Source organism: Vicia villosa, unplaced genomic scaffold, assembly GCF_029867415.1.
Source record: "Vicia villosa cultivar HV-30 ecotype Madison, WI unplaced genomic scaffold, Vvil1.0 ctg.002741F_1_1, whole genome shotgun sequence".
Lineage (NCBI taxonomy): Eukaryota > Viridiplantae > Streptophyta > Magnoliopsida > Fabales > Fabaceae > Vicia > Vicia villosa.
Genome location: NW_026706016.1, coordinates 164763 through 187792, shown reverse-complemented (window position 1 = coordinate 187792; position 23030 = coordinate 164763). Strand labels below are relative to the sequence as shown.

Here is a 23030-nt window from a genome sequence, read left to right as displayed (position 1 = left end):
TTTAGTATTTTCAAAGAATATCTTATATGCTATTCAAATTTTCAATATCGCCCAAATTTTTTGAAAATTCCATTGAAAACGTGAATACATTTGGAGGTGTCAAATATAACTTCGGAGGTGTTGAAAATAAGTGTTGATGATAGAAAAATTAAGAAAACGCGTTCAAGGTCTTGATAGAAAGGTGGATATTGTAATGGACTCAATTATTTCAACTAACCAATCAACTTTTATCTATGGGTGGGTAGTGGTTCATGAGGTTGTAGATATCACAAAGAATAAAAAGATTGCCAATTATTTAAATTAAAATTTTGAAAAGGCACGACTTGGAAAAGACTTGATTTGTTACCTAGAAATTCAAAAAATATGAAAAAGCATCAATATATTTTCGTTGCATATTTTAATTACAGATAGGTGCTCCTATTCATATTATAAAGCAGAGTTGGTCTAAAGGGTAGACTATTTAAAAAGAATATTAGGTTTTAAAATATTGAACTAAAAAAATTAAAAATAAAATTTAGGTATAAATGTATTATATGATAAATTTATTTTAAATAATTCTTTATTTGAATTGGTAAAAGGGAGGACTTCATGTTTTTTTTTAATATAGGTTTGATTTGACTTCAACAAAAATTTATTTTTATTTTATTTTTAAAAATTGTCACTATAAAAAAAAAAGTGACTTCTAACATGAGGACCCTAGCATATGTCTTATGGACCACAATAAATAACAATTAAAAACCGTTAAGATTAATCAACCTCATTTATCTTATTATGTAATGTATACACTATATCACACTTTAGCATTTTAGGTATTGCTCCTTCCAAAAAAAAAAAAACTATATACTCTAAAGTTTTTATACAGAATTTGTGTTCATCCTTCACACTCAAAACTACATCTTTCTCATTCTTTTTTAATTCTGCAAATTGTTGTTTGATATATGTTCGGCGGTAACCTATAAAAACCGTGAGTTTACTATGTGTTGGTGTGAATGTGATCTTAATTATTTTTTCTTTTTTTCTAATCCTAATTTTAATTGGGTTGCCAAAATCTATGATAATAAACATGTTTCTTGCTAAGTTAAAATATTTGATTTAGAAAAATACTGAAGATAAAAAATAGCCCAAAAAAATTGTTACCATGAATAGAAAATCTAGTAAAACAATATCGCAATTAACTCCTATGAAGTAAAAACAAAAACACATTAAGGCAAGCACAAGAAATATTGACAATGGGGATAGGCAATGAACAAAAATACCACCCTACGAAAAAGATAATGATAACAATTAAAACAATGGTTAATAGTGATTTATTCCCTATAATATAAACGTGTTTTGATTTGTCCCCTTTAAAACAAAAATTTAAATTTCCCCTATAGTTTTTGGGTATTCTCCTAAGGGTGTGTTTGGTTCGAGGTAGATGTAGGGGAGGGGAGGAAATATTTCTAATTAAATGTGTTTGGTTCAAATTTTATGAGGGAAGGGGAGGGGAGGGGAGGGGAGCAAAATCCCTCCAAAACACACTTTTTGCGTCCCCCCAAATCCGGGGGATTTGGAGGGGATGGGAGGTAATCTGAACATTGATATTTTAAAATTTATTATAATTACTATAATATCCTCAATTTTATTTTAATATTTCAAAATTATTTATTTTCTTTTATATTACTGCTCTCTTCTGTAATTTTTTCCGATTGCTTCTATCAACTTATTATAATTATTCCCCACCTTCAAATTATTTAAAAAAATTTGTCCTTAATATAAATCATAATCATTGTAATTTTTTTATTTTTTTATAACTCTTTTATATTTATTTATATTTTTTTTCTAATTTTGTTATGTATCATATTTTTTTATTTATTTTATTAATAAAAATCATATCATATTTTCTTTTATATCAAACTTTAAATCTTTTATTTTAATTTTTTTATTTATTTTATTAAAACATTTAAACCATTTATATTTAATAATAAATTATTTTATGTATATAATGTGTTGAATAATTCGTTAAGATTTAAAAGTTGTTATAAACATATATTTAATTTGTTTTTGAATATTTTATTCGAATTAAGTGAAATTAAATTTTTAATATTATGTAGTAGATTATAACTTTTTAGTCACTCAATATTAGAATTTTTACTAACAAAAAAATATGTATACATTTTTCACATTTGAATATCATATTGTATCATTTATATAAGATAATAAGGATAAAAATGTAAATTATTAATAAAACTCCTCCCCTCCCCTCCTGAACCAAACATATTTTTAATTAAAATCCCTCCCTTCCCCTCCCCTCCCCTCGTTTGAACCAAACACCTATCTAATTAAAAAAATCCCCTCACCTCCCCTCCCCTTCCCTCCCCCTCCATTAAAATCCCTCCCTCCTCTCCCCCTCATTTTAACCAAACAGGGCGTATAAAAACCAGGGTAGTAAATAAAAAAAACTTTTACATGAGATAATTTTTGCCATTTGGAGAACAAAAGGCTTAGAATTTTAATATTTTTTAATTTTTCTTTTAAATGAGGGTAAATCAAAACGCATCTATATTACAGTGGATAAATGACTATTAACCCTTAAAATAAAAAGTAATTAAATGGATAAATTGGGATGTCATCACTGTAAGTTAGGAAACAAATAAAAGAGAGATTGAAGGGAAGAAAGATGAAAAAAAAACAAAGTATTGCATACATTATTATAAGATCAGGTGGAATTGTTTATCCAAGGGTGTTCAATGATGGTTCACTGTGAAACACTTAATAGGTGGTTCATGCTAGACTTCACCATAAAAAAATATTCATTAATAAATAATAATATAAAATAAAGCATAAAGAATCAGTAAAATACAAGAAAGAAAATCACAAAGTATAAGAAGTGTCAAAAGACAACTAAAGAGTAAAAAGATACAATATACGAGAAAAAAAAACAATTCAACCAATGCTATTAACCAAAGGTTCCTATAAATAAAGACACATGCTATTAAAAATTATTAAAAATTGAATGCCACAACCTACCTCAGAACCATGACAAACACTTGATCTGCTATAGATGTGGATAGATGAAAGATTTTTGAAGCCATTGAATGTGCAAGAGATCACCCCCTAATCTTCCAGAAACCATTTTCAAACAAAAATACTCTTTTCTCCCACCTATTTCACTGATTTTGAGAATCCCTTAAATTTGACATCATTGTGGCTTTCCAATTAAACTAGACTACATCATGTCAAATAAAAAACATAAACATTGTTTTATACTTTTAAATATGTTGTATTTAGTAAAAAAAATGTTGGATCTACCTTAGTAAAAAAAACAAAGGAATTATTCGACATGATTCAAGCAAAAAATAGTCTTCTCCTTCACCTCTTTTGCTAATTTTGTAAATCCCTTAAAAATGACATTATTTCGGACTTTTCAAATGGATTAGACTACAGCGTGCCGAATCATAAACATAGACATTATTTTATGCTTTTTGTAATAAACAAAAGAAGTTGTAATAAAAGCAAGGACGAGTACTTAACTCATATACACAAAGGAAAACATGTTCCAAGCGAACCTACAATCAAGCCAACCTAACCTCTTAACTTAGCTTAAGCAAGATAAAGGACTCATGAGCCAAACATTCCAATCAATACTTACTGGCCCTTGGGTCTTGCACTGAACCATTGCCACGACAAAGATTTAGATAAAGATACAATTTCTTGGGCTCCTTTATGACTTCTTTTGAATAGAACATCGTTCTTTACTAGCCAAATCGATTAAGTAGTAGCAAGTCATAACAAAGCATCATCTCCTTCTTGATCGTCCCTTTCGAAAGAACTTCAAGAGCTAACAAATTTTCCACCAACAATCCACATGGGGTTGTCCAACTCAAACCTAACCAGCCAAGGATTCCCTGCCAAACACTTACGCCAAATGGATACAAAAGAAAGAGGTGAAGATGTGCTTCCTCAGGCCCAAAGCAAAGAGGACACACAAGATTGTGTCACTACTAGAAAAAACACATCTAACGTCGGACGTGAAATGCGTTTGACCTCGACTACGGAAGCGAGGTAACAAAGGGCGTCATGAAAAATTTCCACTTAACACCTCAGTGATTAAAAAACTCAGGGGTATAGTTATATGCACATGAGTTCGAATCCCATCAGCTACACTTTTATTATTTTCAAAACTAGCGTATCTTTTATCTCAATTTATTCAAAAAAACTAAGGCATGTGATTGAAATTCTGGCGTAAGTCAGACTTCAGATGTCACATAGAATGTTAAGACATCTTGATCTAACATTTTGTTTGGCAAGGTATAAACATAACAATCAGAAAAATAATAAACAACACAAGAAATTGTTAACCCTGTTCGGTGAAATCACACCTACTCTGGGGGCATACCAAGCCAGGAAGAAGATCTACTATCAGTAGTACTATTTTATGTAAACAACCTCTAGTTTACAGATAAACAACCTCCAGTTTACCTAGTTCCTACCCAGTGCAACATTTATCTTAGAAACCCCATCTAAGACATGAGAACCCCAGCCCACTCCCAACCAACGCCAGTGGTGTTGTACAATTTCCAATCCCAGGAACTGTATCAACGACCTAATATCCTTCTCCTTATTCTATTGTTTCTATTCTTCAGATTCCTAACTTAAAGTTGCTTCAAAGCTTCCTTCAAGAACAATACTCCTTTTACCTACAGGCTTCGAGGATCACAATGGTAACCTTCCCACAGTCCGGGAGGTTTACCCAACCTAGCCCTAATGATTACATCGTCTCTATTCTCGGTTGGTCTATTTTTCTTAGGTTACAATGCTTCTATTTATAACCTATACCCAACTGGATTTGGGCTTCTAATTGCAGCATAATTGTTGTTATAAATCAGTAACAACTACTGCTAAAAAATAGGTCTTCAATCAAATCTTTCTAAATTGCATCCAATTATAGAAAGTCTTTTATTCTTCAATATTCTTCTTGATTCTTTCGACCTTTAAATTTATACCTTTCAAAGATTGCATAATATTCTCTGAATATTCTGCATTATTCAAAACAGACTGAATCTTCCAACTCAGCAGGCATGATGTCTTGCGCTTCTTCAAACGACATGGTGTTCCAGATGTTGAAGGCCTTCAACTCAACATGTTATGACATCTTGTAGGATATCTTCAGTACCTGTTCAATAGCAAATATGTCCTAACTTTTCTTTCAATATTATTTGTTTTACAAAAATCTGCCAATCATAAAATACAGAGCTAATAGTGATTATTATTATTTTTTTTAAGTTGTTACATTGTTAACCCAAAATATTACATTGTTTACCCGATATTACATTGTTTACACATAATATTAAAATAAAAATAAAAGTCAAATTCCCTAGAGTTCAAGATAAAAATCAAATTCCCTTGGGATAATCTAGATAAAAATCAAATTCCCTTAAGATTTAGACTTTTGATCTTCGAATTATCGAATTTTGGGGAAGATCTCCTGTTGGATCTTACATGCAATTGTTTTTGATGAAAAAAATTAATATAAAAAATCAAATTTTTTTCGGTTGGAATAAATATTTAAGTAAACAAACCTTGAATTCAGAAAATTTTCTGCTCTTAAAAACCATCATAGAGAACTTTTTCAAGCGTTCTTAGGTTTCAAGCGCTTCATATGTTTCATTTAGGTTAGATTTTCAATATTCAACATGCTTTTAAAATGGACGTCTCTTAGGTTTCACGCAGATCATTAATGGTGAATTCTTGAGTGTTGATAACCTTTAAATGGACGACAAAATTTTGTTTAAGGTTGTAGATTGAAAATAGTGAAAAAACAGTTACCTACCATCTCGATTTTTAAAACAAATGAGGGGTTTAGAATTTGTTTTTACAAAAATAGTTACATTGTTTACTCAGAATATTAGAAATACATTGTATGCAACAAATCTTCGCAGGATATCAAGATTGTTTACCTAGAATATTAAAAGTATAGCATGAGCAGGACCCATACAATATTTGATGCATTCAACGTATTTTTAATAGGGTTAAATATGTTTTTGGTCCTTCTAAATATAGTGGTTTTCAACTTTAGTCCTTCTAAATATTTTCTTCAAAGAATGGTCCTCCTAAAAATTTTAATTTTTGCTTTTGGTCCCTCATGGCAAAATCGTAGTTAAAATGGTCGCTAATTCCGTCGATAAATTAAAAACCGTCGCTAAAACCGTCACTAAAACTGTCACTAAATTGAAAAAACCGTCGCTAAATTGCAGGAGGGACCAAAAGTTAAAATTAAAATTTTTAGGAGGACCATTCTTTGAAGAAAATATTTTGAGGGACTAAAGTTGAAAACCGCTATATTTAGAGGGACCAAAAACTTATTTAACCCTTTTTAATATTATGGGTAAACAATATAACCATATTTGTAAAAAAAATTATTTTACTCTAACCTCTCGGTTTTAAAAAAAAAAACTAGAGGCTAGAGTATTTTTTTAAATGGTTTTATTATTTATCCAGAATATAAAAAATACATTGTATACAACAAATCTTCACAGAATATCAAAATTGTTTATCCAGGATATTAAAAATACATCATGAGTAGGTCTCATACAATATTTGTTGCATACAATGTATTTTTAATATTCTGGATAAACAGTGTAACTATTTTTATAAAAAAAATATTTTACACTAACCCCTTGATTTTACAAAAAAACTGAGGGGTTAGAGTATTTTTTATTTAAAAATGATTACATTGTTTACCCAAAATAGCAAAAATACATTGTATGCAACAAATCTTCACAGAATATCAAGATTGTTTACCCTAAATATTGAAAATACAGCATGTCCAGGTCCCATACAAGATGCTAGAGATTCGCACTTGAATGTCAGACATGCTTTCACCAAGATTGATTGTTGATGCTATCATTATCACTGCTTTCACTAACGTATATAATTTGCATGCTTTGAATGCATCCAACTTCTAATCAGGTGTTTGTTCCAAAAATTGGAATATGTTTTTTCAGCACTAGCAATCCATCAGTAAAGACTTTTAGGAATAAATCATAGTTCTTCAAAACCTTCAACAACAACAACAACAACAACAACAAAAAGATCAAGACCATTGTTTGAGATGGATTGCAAGCAGAAGAAAAAAAGAGAAAAGAAAAGTTTTGAAAAAAAAAAGAAATTGATGAAAAAGAAGAAAGAAAAAAATGAAGAGAAAAAGAGAATAAAGCACTTACCTGGAGGAGGATTTAGTGTGAAAAAAATGCAAAAGAAAGCTCAAAGAAACACTTGAGTAGAAGCTAAAATCCTCATAAGAATGATGTCCAATGATCTTGATTTGAACAATACAAACATCACAATAATGAAAATGACAACACTGACTCTGAGCCAAAAACCCATTATTTTTCCCTTTTGTTTGCTTATCCCACCTTGTCTCTAAGCCCTATTACAACCGAAAAAGTCCTCAAAAAGTGTGTGTGATGTGCATATGAGATGAAGATAAATGTTATTCAAACATATGAGTTGACTTGGTATGCTTTAATTATTGAGTGTAAACACTTTAACCCTGAAAGATATGGTGAGAGTGTGAAAAGTTGACAGGTGAAGAAGTACCTTAACGTGGAAGTGTGGCAGAATTTCAAAAGTCGGGGAAGAAGGAAACGTCAAAAAGAAAATGGAAAGAAAGTCGCAAAAGATCTCAACGGTATTGTGGTAAGATGATTTTGATTAATTCGGGGGTGACATATCTATTGTCTCGAGCATCACTTGAGGACAAGCAATGAGATATGTTTGGGGTTGTGATTAGTCACCAATTCTACTAGTTTTTGTCATCTATTTGGCATAAATTTGCAAAAATCATTAACATTTTATCTTGTCTCTTGATTGTTTTCAAGTTATTATTTCTTTTCGTATTTCAATTTGCATATTATAGTTGTGAAATGGTTAATCTCTTTTTGTCACATTTCATGCGTTTCTGTGGTAGTTCTATATGTTTTCAGGTCCAGCCAAAATCCCGAAGGATTTAGGCCAGAAAAATCAAAGTCTGGAGTTTCCTAGAACTGAATTTTGAGCATCACAGAGGCCTGGCACGGGTACTCGTGTCACCTGACACGGCCCGTGTTATGAGAAGATCAGAAGAGGAGCTTTGAAGGCTTGGCAAAGGGCTGGCACGGGTGCCCGTGTCAGCAAGCCTGAGACAGGAAAATTAATTTCCATATCCAGGGGGCCAACACGGCCAACCGTGTTGCCTGACACGGCCCGTGCTGGACAATCGCTGTTTTGTGCTGATTTTCTTGAAGAGCTTGATTTGTGATCTCGGAGGGCATTTTTGGTATTTGCTATAGCTGTTGTGTGATATGTGACTATTTAGGCTACTTTTGGAGAGGAGAAAAGATACTTTTGATCGTACGAAAGAAGTTCCAAGAGAGAATAGGGTTTTCAAGGGTTTTGGAGAACACAGGTTTTCAGGAGCAATCACAATTGAATATCAAAGTTATCCCCTTTCCTTATAATGTATAACACTCTTATTGTAATTTATTTGAATATTATAAGAGGCTAACCCCCTCCCCAATGCTAGGGGGTGTCCCTAAATTGCGATTGTTATGAACCTAATTTCATTTATTCAATGAATTCAGTGTTTATTTGAATCTATCTTATTGTGCAAAGTTCTTAACGCTTTTTCTATCGGATAAATAGATTTTGATTCCCAGTTAAGATTTAGGTCGGACAAACCACCTTATCTCTTTTTGAACAATAATGCTATGGTAGAAATTGCTTAAGAGTGAGGATTCACCACAGTAGCCGTAACAATCTTGTTAAAATTATATATTGCTTGATATCATCTTGAATAGCCTAGGAATTAGGATACAAGATGAATATCAAAGATTTTCTACTGAGGAATTAGGGAAAATTATTACTCTTGAGATTCGGTAATAGTTCACTATAACTAACGTTTTGTAAATAAGGATTAAAGGTTGATGCAAGACAATTCATACACCTTGCCCTAGCATGCTTTCTCATATCATTTAAAAGAAATATTGTACTCTTTTGCTTTACTTTCTCATTATTCCTTATTATTTACAAACAAACACCAAACCCCAATGTTATTTTGTTTAATTGAATCACTATAAGAATTTATATTTCCTACGCAGTCCTCGAGATCGATACTAGGATAAACCCCTATTATTACTAGACCGGTGAGAATAGTACACTTGCTAATTTTTCGACCAACGCACGCTACATATCACAACGGTTATGCTTATCAACAGTTGGAAACCCAGCAGCAGCAATTTCTTTGGAATATAAATAACATTTCATCATGGTTACAATAGATAACTGTTGTGGAAAGTACCCATAGTTTACTATATAATATGTAGATTATTTGTTTTTTGATACATATTACTAAAGAAATACAACCATTCAAATTGATGAAGAAGTATATAACCTTAAAATGAAACTATTCTTGAAAAACAACTTAAACAAATCATTGTTTTTTGAAGTGCATGCATGTCACAACATATATCTTGTTCTTAATATTTAGAATATGTTTCAATGGTATAAGTCCTTCATGGCATCGATTCCTTCGTTTCAAATTTAATTTGAATAACATCAATTTATTCTAGAGTCTACCTCATCACCGTCACTTATCATGATTATTATGAAGATGACTTATCATCATAACAATCATGATGATAAGTGATGACAATGAGGCAGACTTGAAAAATAAATTTATGTTATTCAAGTTAAACTATATGAGATTATATCGATGTAATGAAAGAATCTGGTCATTGAATCACATTCTATATGTTAAAGAGCGTGATATAAATTGTGAGAAGGGTGCAATTTGAAAAATATTGATTGATATAAGTTGTTTTTCAAATACAACTTAATTTTCAAATTATAAGTTTCTATGTCAATTGAAATAAATGTATTTTCAGTGAAGGGTTAGTGAAACAACAATCTACATACAATATAATAAACTCAACTTGATCTTCTGTCAATCTGCATAAGAATTTAAAGAACAAAACATTGCTAAGTCATTAGAAAACCTCTTTCTTGTGACTTAGCAGTGTTTCGTTCTTGTTCTGAGAATATTAATCAACAACAATAACATACATCAACATTTATCAGCAACACTACAATAACATTAAAAACATATATTTTATAATAAACAAAACATTGACAACATACAACATCATACAACAACACAAGATATAATAAAATATTTCAAGAATGCACCTTTTATTGAAAATAATTGTGGAACTGGAATCAGTGATGAAGTTCATCTAGTTTATGATGCTATGAAAAATAAATACAATGTGGATGAAGTTTACATAATAGCTTCATACCTCTTGTATTGTTTTTTCATAGAAACACAAACCATATGTACCATAGTAAAAGTATGTGTGTTGGTAAGGTGGTATTCTTCATTCACTTTTCCTATAAGTAAAAAAAAAAACACCATGGTATTAACAGCATTACATGGAACATTCACCCGATGAAAAAATGAGAAATCATTTTTAACAAGAAACGTAAACGAAATCGAAGTATAAGTTTAATGAACGAACCTGAAGGTAGCGATTGGTGAAGACGAATCTAAAGGTTGCAGTATGTGTGATGAGTAACATGGATATTAGGGTTTTCTTTAGAGAGAGAAAAGTGAAATGTGTTAGGGTTTTCTTTTGAGAGAAATGATTCTTATGTACTGAGCGAGAGATACTTTCGCTTATGTACTAAAAAATATTAATTTTTGTCACGGTTGACACGATGAACCGTGATGAAATGGTTGGACTTTACACTATGGTTTAATAAATTAACTGTGATGATATACAAGGACATTACCTTTTTGTGACGATAAAATGGGATGTTGAAGGAGCTGGGATTCAAACCCAGTAACTCCTGTTATATTTTGTTACGTATTTTAACATTAACCATAATGAAATATCTTTTAGTAAAAACCAGAGAAAAAAAGCGCTCAAAAACAAGATTCCACCACAGTTAACGAAAAGTAATTATAATATTCTTTGACGAAAGATGTTTTCTATAGTAGTGATAAGATCCTCTAATTATTTGAAAAACTTACACATAAACTCTATTTTTACTAACACTCGTTATCAATTATGGAATGGTATAAAACCAACATTTCATATTTACTTCAATTTGATTGCACATGTTTTATCTTAAACACTAAGAATTAACTTAACAAATTTGATTCCAAGTCATTTAAGTGTATCTTATTAGAATACTTCTCTACTATATAAAACATACAAATTGTATTATAAATAACATTTGTGGGCAACGCATTTGGTAGAGATATTTTTCAACATTAGCCAAATCAAAATCACATACAATTTTAGTAACTGAGCAATGTTTGTCTTTCTCGAAAATAGAATGCATGTGATGATCTAAAGAAGGATATGGCAGTCCATGGACATAGGTCTTGCAATGATAGGGTTCTGCGCCAGAGGTCATAAATTAACTCAAACACACCGCCTTGGTCGCTGTCAAAACCAACGATCTTGGATGCAACGGTGCCCTCGAAGGTTAATCCGACAAGATCATCAAAATCAGCCAAAGATAAAGATAGGGGTACGACATAACTCAAAAGCCATAATCTCGTCCTTACATATCAAATTTATGTAAAATATTTTAACTAGATGAGAATAAATATTTTCTGGTTGATTGCTCTAAATATGGTTAGATTTGACGAATTCAAAAAATGTAATCAATTATGCTATTTTAACAATCAATTATAAGGTTAAAAATCAACATTTTGTCATTTTTGGGCTTTATTAAGAGTATTGGGCCCAATTTTTAATCATTTTTTTCTTTGAAAGAATATTTGCATATACTAGTTAACATACTTGGCAAGAAAATTAGTAACGTATTGCTCAACCTCATCGGCATTGTGAAGAATATATAAATGTGTTTTCTTCCATTGAATTGAAATAGTCACCAACTTACTTTCCTTGTTGTTTTTCCTAAGTGGCGTGACGCTAGAAACCATATAGGTCAACATCCGAGAGATATTGAGTAACTCAACAATTTCTTCAACTATAAATCTTTCAAAATACAACCCTTTTGCTGACCTCGATTTTTCACATACAATATATTTATGTAATTAGGGATGTGCAAAATATCCGATTGTTATACATAAATTCATAACCAAATTTAAATCACTTTTAAATATCTGAATATAATTGAATGGTTATTAATCGGTTTAATTATTAATGGTTTGGTTATTCATTCATATAATCCAGATATAATTAAATGGTTATTAACCGGAGAAGTTATTTTGGATTCGGTTATAATTCAAATCCAAATATTTTAATTCTCAAAATAAATATTTTTTAAGTAGTTCTTGTTTAAGTACTTTTTAACTTAGGTGATTATAATTTTTATTGTGAACATAGATATAACTTAGACCATGTCAAATAAAGAGGGAGAAATTAAAAACAGGTTAAAAGAGGATGGTGTATCTAGTAAGGAAGATGGTGTTTGCCGCTACTTAATTCGATCGCCTCTTCATCATTGTTGCAATTTTTTTGAGTTTGTATCATGAAATGAGTATATGTTCGTGAAGCAAAGGGTTTAGAAGAAAGCACCATAGATTTTCAGTGACTATAGCGCTTTTTATTTTAAACAATATATTGTTGAATTTTGTGTCTCACGGTTGTCATCGGATTCTTTTTCTAATACAACTTTTAATAGTGTTTTTTAAAATGTATATGTGGTTCTTTTTATAAAAAAAAAATTGTAAACCTCTAAGAAATATTCATAAATTATTATTTTTATTTATATATCAATAAAAATTTTTCATAAAAAAATGGTTATTGATTCTTCCTTGTATTTTTAATAATGCTTTTAAAAGAAAAGTAATATTAAAAGAATGTTGTTAAAGATTAAATAGTGGCGTAATGCACTCATATTACTAGTGTGATCTTTTTATGGATTTCCTCTAGTGTGTTTCTTTTTTAAGATCCAACTTTTGTTGGTAATGTAATATTTTAATAGGAAGAAGTTAAGAAGATTTGGTTGAAATATTAAATGGGTTAGATGATGAGTTGAGTTGGAGTCTTTTTATATTTTGGAAATATACTCTTATAATAGAATAATTGGTTAGATGATGAGTTGTGGAGGGATCTTTAAATCTTTTGGGAGTGTATCTTAATAGAGTAATGGGTTAGCTGACGATTTTGCGAAGGAGTCATTAAATAATTTTGGGAATATCTGTACTAATATATGTACATTTTAACTAATATTTCACTTTAGGTATTGCAACTTTGCAAATGAGACGAGGCTAATTGTTTCTATTATTGATGATAGAGACATATTATTAATCACTTTTAATATTTCACTTTTAAAAACGGAATTAAAAATATTTTTTATTTTAATAATATTTCAATTTTAAGTTTTTTTTATTACTTTTATGGCATTTGAAATTTATAATTAATTTATATTTTATTAAAAATTCAAAAGTTTTGTCAATAAATTTTATAGTGTTTTAATCATGCGTAAAAAAATAACATTTTAAAAATTAAAGTTTGAGGCAACTTTGATAAAATAGGAAAGATCATTTATGTAGATAGAAATATTTTAGAGGATTAAAAACTACAGTATTTTAATTGAAACGAAAAATATTTAAAATTTTATAGGGAAAAATGTATTTAACAAAAAAAGAAAATGATTTTGATTGAAAGAGAATTGAAATTTTATTAATTAATTTTACGCATGATTATCAAATATCCTCTACGTGTAACTGCTGTAAAATTTTGTCTATTATGATCATCTTATTAATCTTTTTTCGATAGAAATCAAATATTCTCTACGCGCAACTGCTGTAATTAATTTCTCGAGTCGAGAAAACCATAATAGACGACAAACCTCTTTCTCACAGATAATTTAACATTAACCAAACATTTGGACTCCAGTGGTAAAGAACCTTCCGCTAAGGACGCAATCCGGAAATACCGGGTTTGATTCCTAGGTGGGAACAATGCTTGACCAGTGCCCATACCTCTCGGCACAAGCTCTGGATTACAAGGGCCCCTTTCCCCTAGGAACCAAAGTGTCAAAGCCAAAAAAAAAGAAAAAAGAATTTAACATTGTTGTGTATCGATGACAAAATTCAGATCCAGGAGAACCTCTAATTAAGCTGAAAGGGATCTCTTTCCACCTCATCCAAGTGTCTAAGTGCTCTTGGATTTTATTATTATTATTATTATTATTATTATTATTATTATTATTATTATTATTATTATTATTATTATTATTATCAATTATAAATACAAAATAATAATATAATAATATGAGTGTTATGTTTACAGTATTAATTAAATGGTTTAATTAAGTAAATAATCAATAAAACACCTATACAAATTGAAAGTAACAGTTTAAGTCTTATAAATAGGAAGCCTCTTACACTGAAACATAGCATCTCCAGCAGCATCATGAGTATGTCTTCAATATTATTCTTTTTATTAGCTCAATCTAAATCTTCTTTACTCTCTATCATTACAGCCTATCTAAATATTCAAATATTTTTCAAGTCTAATCACATTTTCTCACCCTTCCTATGGTGTTGCTTAATAGCATCAATATCAACCTTTTACTTAAAGAAATGCTCAAAAAAAGTATACCTAGTAGATTTTGCATGTCATAAACCTTTACCTTGCTGTCTTTGTAGTAAGGAACTGTTTATACATAACTTAAAAGCTTCTGGAGTTTTTAAAGATGAGAGCATAAGTTTCCAAAGAAAAATTGTCGATAGATCTGGATTTAGTGACAAGACTTATGTGCCAGAGGACTCACTGAAAATCCCACCTATTATTTGCACTCTTAATGCAGAAAAGAAAGAAACAGAATCAGTGATTTATGCTGCAATTGATGAGCTTTTGTTGAAGACAAAAATGAAGGTTGACGATATTGATATTCTTATAACAAATTGTTGTATTTTCAGTCCGACGCCTTCTCTTAGTGCCATGGTTGTTAACCATTACAAACTTAAGGATCAAGTTCTGTGCTATAATTTAAGTGGTATGGGTTGTAGTGCTGGACTCATAGCTATTGACCTTGCTAAACATCTCTTACAGGTAAGTGTCCAAATTTTTTTTAAGTCTATATTAGATACTGAAGCTTATTTATCTTGATTTAATATTTTTATATGCCTAGGTACATCAAAACTCATATGCATTAGTAGTGAGCACAGAAAATCTCAACAGTGGTGGGTACAAAGGAAACAACAAATCAATGCTTATTACGAACTGTCTATTTCGTTTAGGCGGTGCAGCGATCTTACTCTCAAACATTTCTTCTGATTCTCGCCGTTCAAAGTATCTTCTTAAACACACGGTTCGTACACACACAGGTTCACAAGACAGTTGCTACAATTCAGTCATTCAAAGAGAAGATGAAACAAACAAAATCAGAGGCATAGCACTTTCCAAAGACTTAATGAGTTCTGCTGGTTTAGCACTTAAGGAAAACATCACAACACTTGGAAAATATGTTTTGCCTTTATCAGAAAAATTAAAGTTTGCTACATCTTTTGTAGTTAAAAGGTACTTTAACAAGAATATGAAGGTTTATACACCTAATTTTAAGTTGTGTTTTGAGCACTTTTGTATTCATACCGGTGGAAAAGCTGTTCAAGATGAGATGCAAAAGGTACTTGGATTAAGTGATTGGCAAATTGAGCCTTCAAGGATGACACTTTATAGATTTGGTAATACGTCTAGTAGTTCTGTTTGGTATGCTTTGGCTTATTGTGAAGCTAAGGGAAGAATAAGAAAAGGTGACAGGATTTGGCAACTTGCATTTGGTTCTGGATTTAAGTGTAATACTGCTGTTTGGTGTGCATTGAGGAATGTTGATCCAATTGATGAGATTAATGCTTGGAGTGATGAGGTTCATGAGTTTCCTGTTGATGTTTGAAGTTGAAGTGGAGATTTTGTATAATGTAAGTTGGTGTTCCTTATTATATATCTTTCTGTCAAATCAAATTTGTCCAACTTTGTATGTTATATCACAATATAAATAATGAATATATATGTATGTGTGTTTATCCCCTTACCGATTAGATCTTAGCTATCCTATACTAATGTTTTTTTTAAATCGGCTAAATAAATATATAAAATTCTAAATTCGAGCATAAGACATACCCGGATCGGCAAATCTGTCTACAGCAGGCCCCAATGGAAATGCATAAACCATCCAAACTTTGACAGCAAAGGCACACAAACTAACAAAAAGCCAGGTTGAAAACCAAAACACGAGAGTGAAACAGCAAAACCAGAGCTTGATGGCAGAAACATAGCAGGCCACAGAAAAAACACCCCCGGCCCTACCTCTCCTGACCCAACAGAAGACCCTGCTGGCCGCTATTAAAAACAAAGCAGTCACAGAACCCAGCGGAAACATTTGAGGCTCTAGAACTGTACGAGAGAAAAATTGAAGAACAATCCGCCTAGGCCACTTGAGCCGCGACTGCATAAAAGCCAGCTAAGGTGGAAAATCTGCTACTTTCCTCCCCAACTGACAAAGTAAACCAGAACCCACCTGCAAATATGGTTAACTATTAGTCTATTATCTACTAAAATGCATTATCTTTAACCTGACACTAAAGCATTCAACTCAGAACAAATAAAAGGTTTCATAAAGACATAAATTGCCAACAAAATGGGGGTGAAGAAACCAAATGATAAAAAAATATTTTATTCATTAAACTCATCAATTCCATTGATAATAGACAAAAAAAATAGACAACAGAATCATTTGAATAGTATAAAATTCTATAGTGTAGACAAACAAGTATGTTATAGATTATCACTACGATTGATGAACAAGAACACCAATATTTTTGGGTGAAGAAAGCAAATCCCCTTCAGCAGTGATACCGACATATTCATCAGAGAAATATCTTTTTGATTGTTGTCTAGCTCTTGTTGATCTTATTCGAGATTCTTGTTCTTTTTAGTATAGAATTGTGTACTATGATGGTTTTTGACATCTTAGATTGAATGTCAAGGATTGTATGATCTTCATAGAATACCACATCTTTGCTTTGAACAATCTTCTTTTTTGCAGGATCCCACAGTCAGAACCCAAGATCACCTTTTGGTGAACCAAAGTAAGCCAAAGCATATGCACACTTTTGACTTAGCATCAAGCTTTAATCTTTCATCTTTTGGAATAAGTACTTTCTCATGTATAATTTCATGGATCTTTCAATAATCCTCAAATTGACCTATTGTACTACCCACCATTATCAGTTCTCAAACACTTCAGCTTTTTTCCATATGCTTGTTCAACAGAAGCAAAGAACAATTTGAAAACTTTAAGAATTCGATCTTCATCATCAATGGCTACACCCACAGCTATCTTGACTGGTCTTCGATGAAAGTTAAGAAGTACTTAGCGCCACCAAGGGACCTTTCAGATGTTGAGCACACATCTAAGTGAATAAAATCTAGAATTTGCTTTCTTCATCTTGCACTATCTGATTTTTGAAAAGACACTCTGTTTTTCTTGTCTGCTCGACAATCTTCACAAGGTTCAAGTGTTTGCTCTTTCACACAAGACATTATTTTTATTTTTTTTCAACCAATAGAACTAGTGTTGTATACTAGAATAAAATGAGTTCGTGAATATAGTGCACCAAGTAAGTTCCCACAAAAGAGAGGTGGATCAAAGAGACACACTTAAATACCAAGTATTTCCTTGGTCAGAATTTTCCTAGACATGCACAAACACATTAACACGCTTTATTTCCAGCAACAAGAATATTTCTTCTCATGTGGAAGATCAAATGTTGTTACAGCCATAGAGAATAAGAATACTAAGAACTTTTTCTCGTGAATATAACACCTTAGCATCCCAGCTCTGATACCAATGTTGGGAAATATTTGTTATTAGAAAGACAAGGAAAACATTTTTTATCTTATTCCATCACGTTCAAAATATCCAATGTTACAATTAACAGACAAAAAGTCAGAAAATAGACAACTCGTAACAACTAAAACTCATTACTGTAAAACTACAGGTTTTACATTACATAACAACTGACATGAAAATGCTCTATCGACTTAAAAGATCCCACGCTGAATCGGTATAGTTTAAATCACATTTGAAATTAGACATTGACTTTAAAGTCATTTAAAATCACTTTAAAAAGTCTATATATTAGTATTCATATTATGCATGTCATTTTTTCCATACGTTCCTTTCATTAAAGATAATCATAACCGAATCACAGTATAATATATAATGTAGACATTTTTCTTGACTAAAATTTGAACATTGAAACTAGGGTTGTTCATGGTAAAGTCCACTAAGAAAATCGAACCGAACAGAACCAAACCATGGTATAAGTTCACTCGAACTAAACCGAACTGTTTCAATTTACTCAGAACCAAACCAAACCAAACCAAAATTATTGATTTGGTATACTGTTTCAAAATTCCAAACCGTACCTAACTGTTAGAGGACTATTTTTTCCAAATCGAACCATTTGTTAAAGAACCGAACCGTTGAACAATTTTTCAATTTTTTTATAAAATTTAATTGTTTTTAGTATTTTTCATTTTCAATTTCGGTTCGTTTTGGCTTGGTTTACTTGTCATCTCGTTCGGTTCTAAAACTGTTTGTGTACAATATGGTTCAACTCACTAACCAAACATAACAATTTGGTTATTTTAACTTCAGTATCAGCTCGGTTCGATTCACAGTTTTTTTATTGAACAGTCCTAATTGATACATTATGTTATGTGAAACAAGTTTTTTTTTAGATCCAACTCTGTCGGTAATGAGATATTTTAATTGATGGAGCATATGTTTAATGGGTTAAATTTTATTTTGGTTGAAATATTAAATGGGTTAGATGATGAGTTGCGGAGGGTTCTTTTGATCATTTGGGAGTATGCACTTATAATAGAATGGTGGATTAGAGGATGATTTGAGGAGGGTTCTTTTGATCTTTTGGGAGTATGCACTTATAATGAATAATAACAAGACTATTTTTAATAAAATAATAGAATAATTCAGTTCAGGTAACTACCTTTGCAACTGAGACAAGGTTGCTTATATTTAAAGAAATGATAATAACACACTTTCTAGTACAAATACTATCTCATACTTTCTTTTACTGATTAAAGTTCATGCAAATCCAACTAAATTATGTGGAGTCCAGCTAGATATTTGTTTTTGCATATGTGACTTATTATGAAAGAGATGAATTAATTTTTATTTTCAATGTATCCTCTTGTTCATTTTTACAACTCTATAAATAGGAAAACTTTTAGACAAGAACCATGGCATATCCAACATCATGAGTATGTTTTCAATGTCATTCTTCTTCTTAGCTCCTTTCCTCTCCATCATTAGAGCCTTTCTAAATATTCAAATATTTTTCTCACCTTTTCAATGGTGTTTGTTAATGGCATCAATAGCAACCTTTTACCTAAAGAAATGCTCCAAAAAGATATATCTAGTAGATTTTGTATGCTATAAACCTTCCCCTAAAACCATGTGTAGTAAGGATTTTTTTATAGAAAAATCAAAATGTGGAGGACATTTTAAAGATGAGAGCATAGATTTTCAAAAGAAAATTACAGATAGGTCTGGATTTGGTGACAAGACTTATGTGCCAGAATCCTTAATGGTAGTTCCACCAAGAATTTGCACTATGGAAGCAATGAAAGAGACTGAATCAGTGATTTTTGGTGCTGTTGATGAGCTTCTGTTGAAGACAAAAATGAAGGTTGAAGATATAGACATACTCATAACAAATTGTTCTATTTTCAATCCTTCACCTTCTTTAAGTGCTATGGTTGTTAACCATTACAAACTTAAGGATCGAGTTTTGTGCTATAATTTAAGTGGTATGGGTTGTAGTGCTGGACTCATAGCCATCGACCTTGCCAAACAACTCCTGCAGGTTAGATAATAGTTTTCTTGATAATTGTTTTCTATTTTATCATCATTCTTTTGTTTTGGCTAATAGTTTTATATGCATAGGTACATCAAAATTCATATGCTTTAGTAGTGAGCACAGAAAATATCAACAGTGGATGGTATTTAGGAAACAACAGATCAATGCTTGTTTCAAATTGTCTATTTCGTGTAGGTGGTGCAGCAATCTTACTCTCAAACATTTCCTCTGATTCTCACCGTTCAAAGTATTGTCTTAAACACACTGTTTGTACACACATTGGTTCACAAGACAGTTGCTATAATTCAATCCTTCTAAGAGAAGATGAAACAAACAAAATCACAGGAATATCACTTTCAAAAGACTTAATGAGTTCAGCAGGTTTTGCACTTAAAGAAAACATCACAACACTTGGAAAACATGTTTTACCTTTATTAGAACAATTAAAGTTTGCTTCATCTTTTGTTGTTAAAAAGTTCTTTAACAAGAATATGAAGATTTATACACCTGATTTTAAATTGTGTTTTGAGCACTTTTGTATTCATACTGGTGGAAAAGCTGTTCAAGATGAGATGCAAAAGGTGCTTGGATTAAGTGATTGGCAAATTGAACCTTCAAGGATGACACTTTATAGATATGGCAATACTTCAAGTAGTTCTGTTTGGTATGTTTTGGCTTATTGTGAAGCTAAGGGAAGAATAAGAGAAGGCGATAGGATTTGGCAACTTGCATTTGGTTCTGGATTTAAGTGTAATACTGTTGTTTGGTATGCATTAAGGAACGTTGATCCAATTGAGGAGATTAATCCTTGGAGTGATGAGGTTCATGAGTTTCCTATTGATGTTTCAATTTGAAGTGGGGATTTTTATAATGAAAGTTGGTGTTCTGTATTACATATATAATTCTATCAAATCTAATTTGTCCAACTTTGTAAGTTACATTACAATATAAATAATGCATCATTGTTCTTTTCTCTTCATATCATACCTTCTCTTTTAATTACTCTTTTTTTCTAACTGTTTTCATTTATAAAGTATAAACATTCTTGGCCACTTTTACTCTTCGACTTGCAAAAGAATCTGAGTAATTAAAACATGTCCTTATGTGCAACTAAATATGTATGTGTTCCCCTTACCAATGAGTTCTTAACTATCCTATACTAATGAGATTCTAAATGCGAGCACAAGACATACCCAGATTAGCAAATCTCCCTACAGCAGGCCCCAAGGGTAATGCACAAACCACCCAAGCTTTGACAGAAAAAGCACACAAAAAACAACAAAAAGCCAGGATGAAAAAACAAAACACAAACAGCAAACAGAAGCTTGATGATGGCAACAAAGCAGGCCACACAAAAAACAGTGGCTACGGCCCTGCCCCTATACCCAACAGCATGCCCCGCCTCCAATGAAACACGAATACACTAAAATCTGTCAAATTGCATTAAAATATACAATAACAAACAACCAAGCCTTATCCCACTAAGTGGGGATGGCTACATGGATCAACTTCCGTCATAATGTTCTATCCGTGACCATATTTCTATCCAAATCATTAATCTCGAGATCTTTCTTAATAGCTTCTCTTATAGTTTTTCAAGGTCTTCCTCTACCTCTAGTTGTTTGACCTCTCTCCATCTTATCTACTCTCCTAATCAAATAATCTACAAGTCTTCTTGCTACATGTGCAAACCACTTAAGTCTATTTTTCACTATCTTTTCTACTATAGCCTATAGGTACTATCCTAACACTCTCTCTAATATTGTCATTTTTAATCTTAGTATGTTAGTCTTACCACACATCCAACGCAACATCCTCATCTCTGCTACTCGTGTCTTAACCGTTCAACATTTTGTCCCGTACAACATCATCGTAGGTCAAGGTCTTACCAGCGCCAGATACATTTTCCCTTTAGCTTGTGCATTAAAATATTTTTATGTCAGCCTATGACCACATAGACATTGTAAAATAAAAGTTTTCAGTTTTCATACAAGTAGAGAAATAAAATTATTGAATTTGTATTTCTCCAATATAATCACTAAGATCAACAAAGTTACAAAGATAACAAACAAGGCAAATCTCATGGCCAGAAATGCTAATATTCTAACCAATATTAATAAAGCTATTCACAGTCAAGAATTTTGGTAAAATATGAGATATAGTTAAAGAGTGAAGCGAGAAAGGAAGCACGTGAGAGTAAAAGCTAAAGTAGAAACAGAAGGAATGAATCTTACCGAATTGATTCTCCTTTGATTTGTTGCAATCAGAGCATAACTTGCAAGCATCATATGGGAAGTACCTGCAATTGACAATGTAGAGATAAATTGTGTGAGATGTATGAGTAAGGGTGAAAAAGGAGGAGGAGAATTTGGGAATTAGGGTTTACAGTGTGGACGAGTCTGAAGAAGGTTCTTGGCGGAATTGATGGTGAATACGAAAGAACATGCGGTAGAGAAGAGCGGAGAATGGTGAGGGTTACGTTACGTAGGAGAAAAGGAATGAGGTGTTCACAGCAGATTGAGGGAGAGAAACGAAGGGGTGTTACTTTACATGTGTTTGCTGCTTCTTATTATAAATTCGAAATGTGATGATGTAAAATATGAATTTTATTGTTATTTATTTAAGAGTAGTCTGCATGTCTCGTTGATAAGCCAAGCCATGTAGTCATGTATATATCTACACATTGTAGTTGCAAGACACGATACAAAAATCAAGCCATTGGTAAATACAATAGTGATGCAATCATTTTAATAAAAGGAATGAAATAATGTTATGCATGTCAAAATGAGTGTATGGTATCTCTATACGGGCTGACTCAAAAAAGATGGGCCTCAAAATTTGGGTTTATGAGCTTGGTAAATTATATAGTAAATATTATATATTAAATATTAAAGCAATAGGAGTAGCAACGACAATTTGTTGAGATTGATACTGTCTTTTTCTTCCTGTTGAGACAACGCTCACAGTTTCTTCTTTCTTTTTGATAAAGTTACTACTAAATTTCTTCATTCCACCACCAGAGGATGATGAAGTAGTTTCTTTGGATAAACGGCCCTCTCGGATGCCTTCTTGAAGTCGCATCCTCATGTTTACCATCTCAGTAAAATCATTGGACACACTTGCCACCATTCAATCA

The 23030-nt window shown here is 31.6% G+C and overlaps 2 protein-coding genes and 1 long non-coding RNA gene across 3 annotated transcripts; 2 read left to right on the top strand and 1 right to left on the bottom strand.

Annotated features, from left to right (window-relative positions):
- Positions 1-14386: 14386 nt before the first annotated feature.
- On the top strand, positions 14387-16030 carry LOC131639690 (3-ketoacyl-CoA synthase 2-like). The gene is made up of 2 exons (XM_058910163.1): positions 14387-15059; positions 15139-16030. The coding sequence occupies exons 1-2, from the start codon at positions 14418-14420 to the stop codon at positions 15898-15900; spliced, it is 1404 nt and encodes a 467-aa protein (XP_058766146.1). The 5' UTR covers positions 14387-14417; the 3' UTR covers positions 15901-16030.
- On the bottom strand, positions 14668-22487 carry LOC131639693 (uncharacterized). The gene is made up of 4 exons (XR_009295020.1): positions 22281-22487; positions 22129-22193; positions 16128-16524; positions 14668-14804 (listed from the first exon to the last, which is right to left on the bottom strand). It is a non-coding gene; the product is annotated as an uncharacterized LOC131639693 (long non-coding RNA).
- Positions 19226-20873, top strand: LOC131639691 (3-ketoacyl-CoA synthase 2-like). Its single transcript, XM_058910165.1, has 2 exons — positions 19226-19900; positions 19981-20873. The coding sequence occupies exons 1-2, from the start codon at positions 19292-19294 to the stop codon at positions 20746-20748; spliced, it is 1377 nt and encodes a 458-aa protein (XP_058766148.1). The 5' UTR covers positions 19226-19291; the 3' UTR covers positions 20749-20873.
- Positions 22488-23030: the final 543 nt, after the last annotated feature.

Coding starts and splice junctions, on each gene's coding strand:
- LOC131639690 (XM_058910163.1), top strand. CDS start 14,418: ATGAGTATGTCTTCAATATTATTCTTTTTATTAGCTCAATCTAAATCT. Junction 15,060..15,138: donor TTGCTAAACATCTCTTACAG/GTAAGTGTCCAA, acceptor TTATATGCCTAG/GTACATCAAAACTCATATGC.
- LOC131639691 (XM_058910165.1), top strand. CDS start 19,292: ATGAGTATGTTTTCAATGTCATTCTTCTTCTTAGCTCCTTTCCTCTCC. Junction 19,901..19,980: donor TTGCCAAACAACTCCTGCAG/GTTAGATAATAG, acceptor TTATATGCATAG/GTACATCAAAATTCATATGC.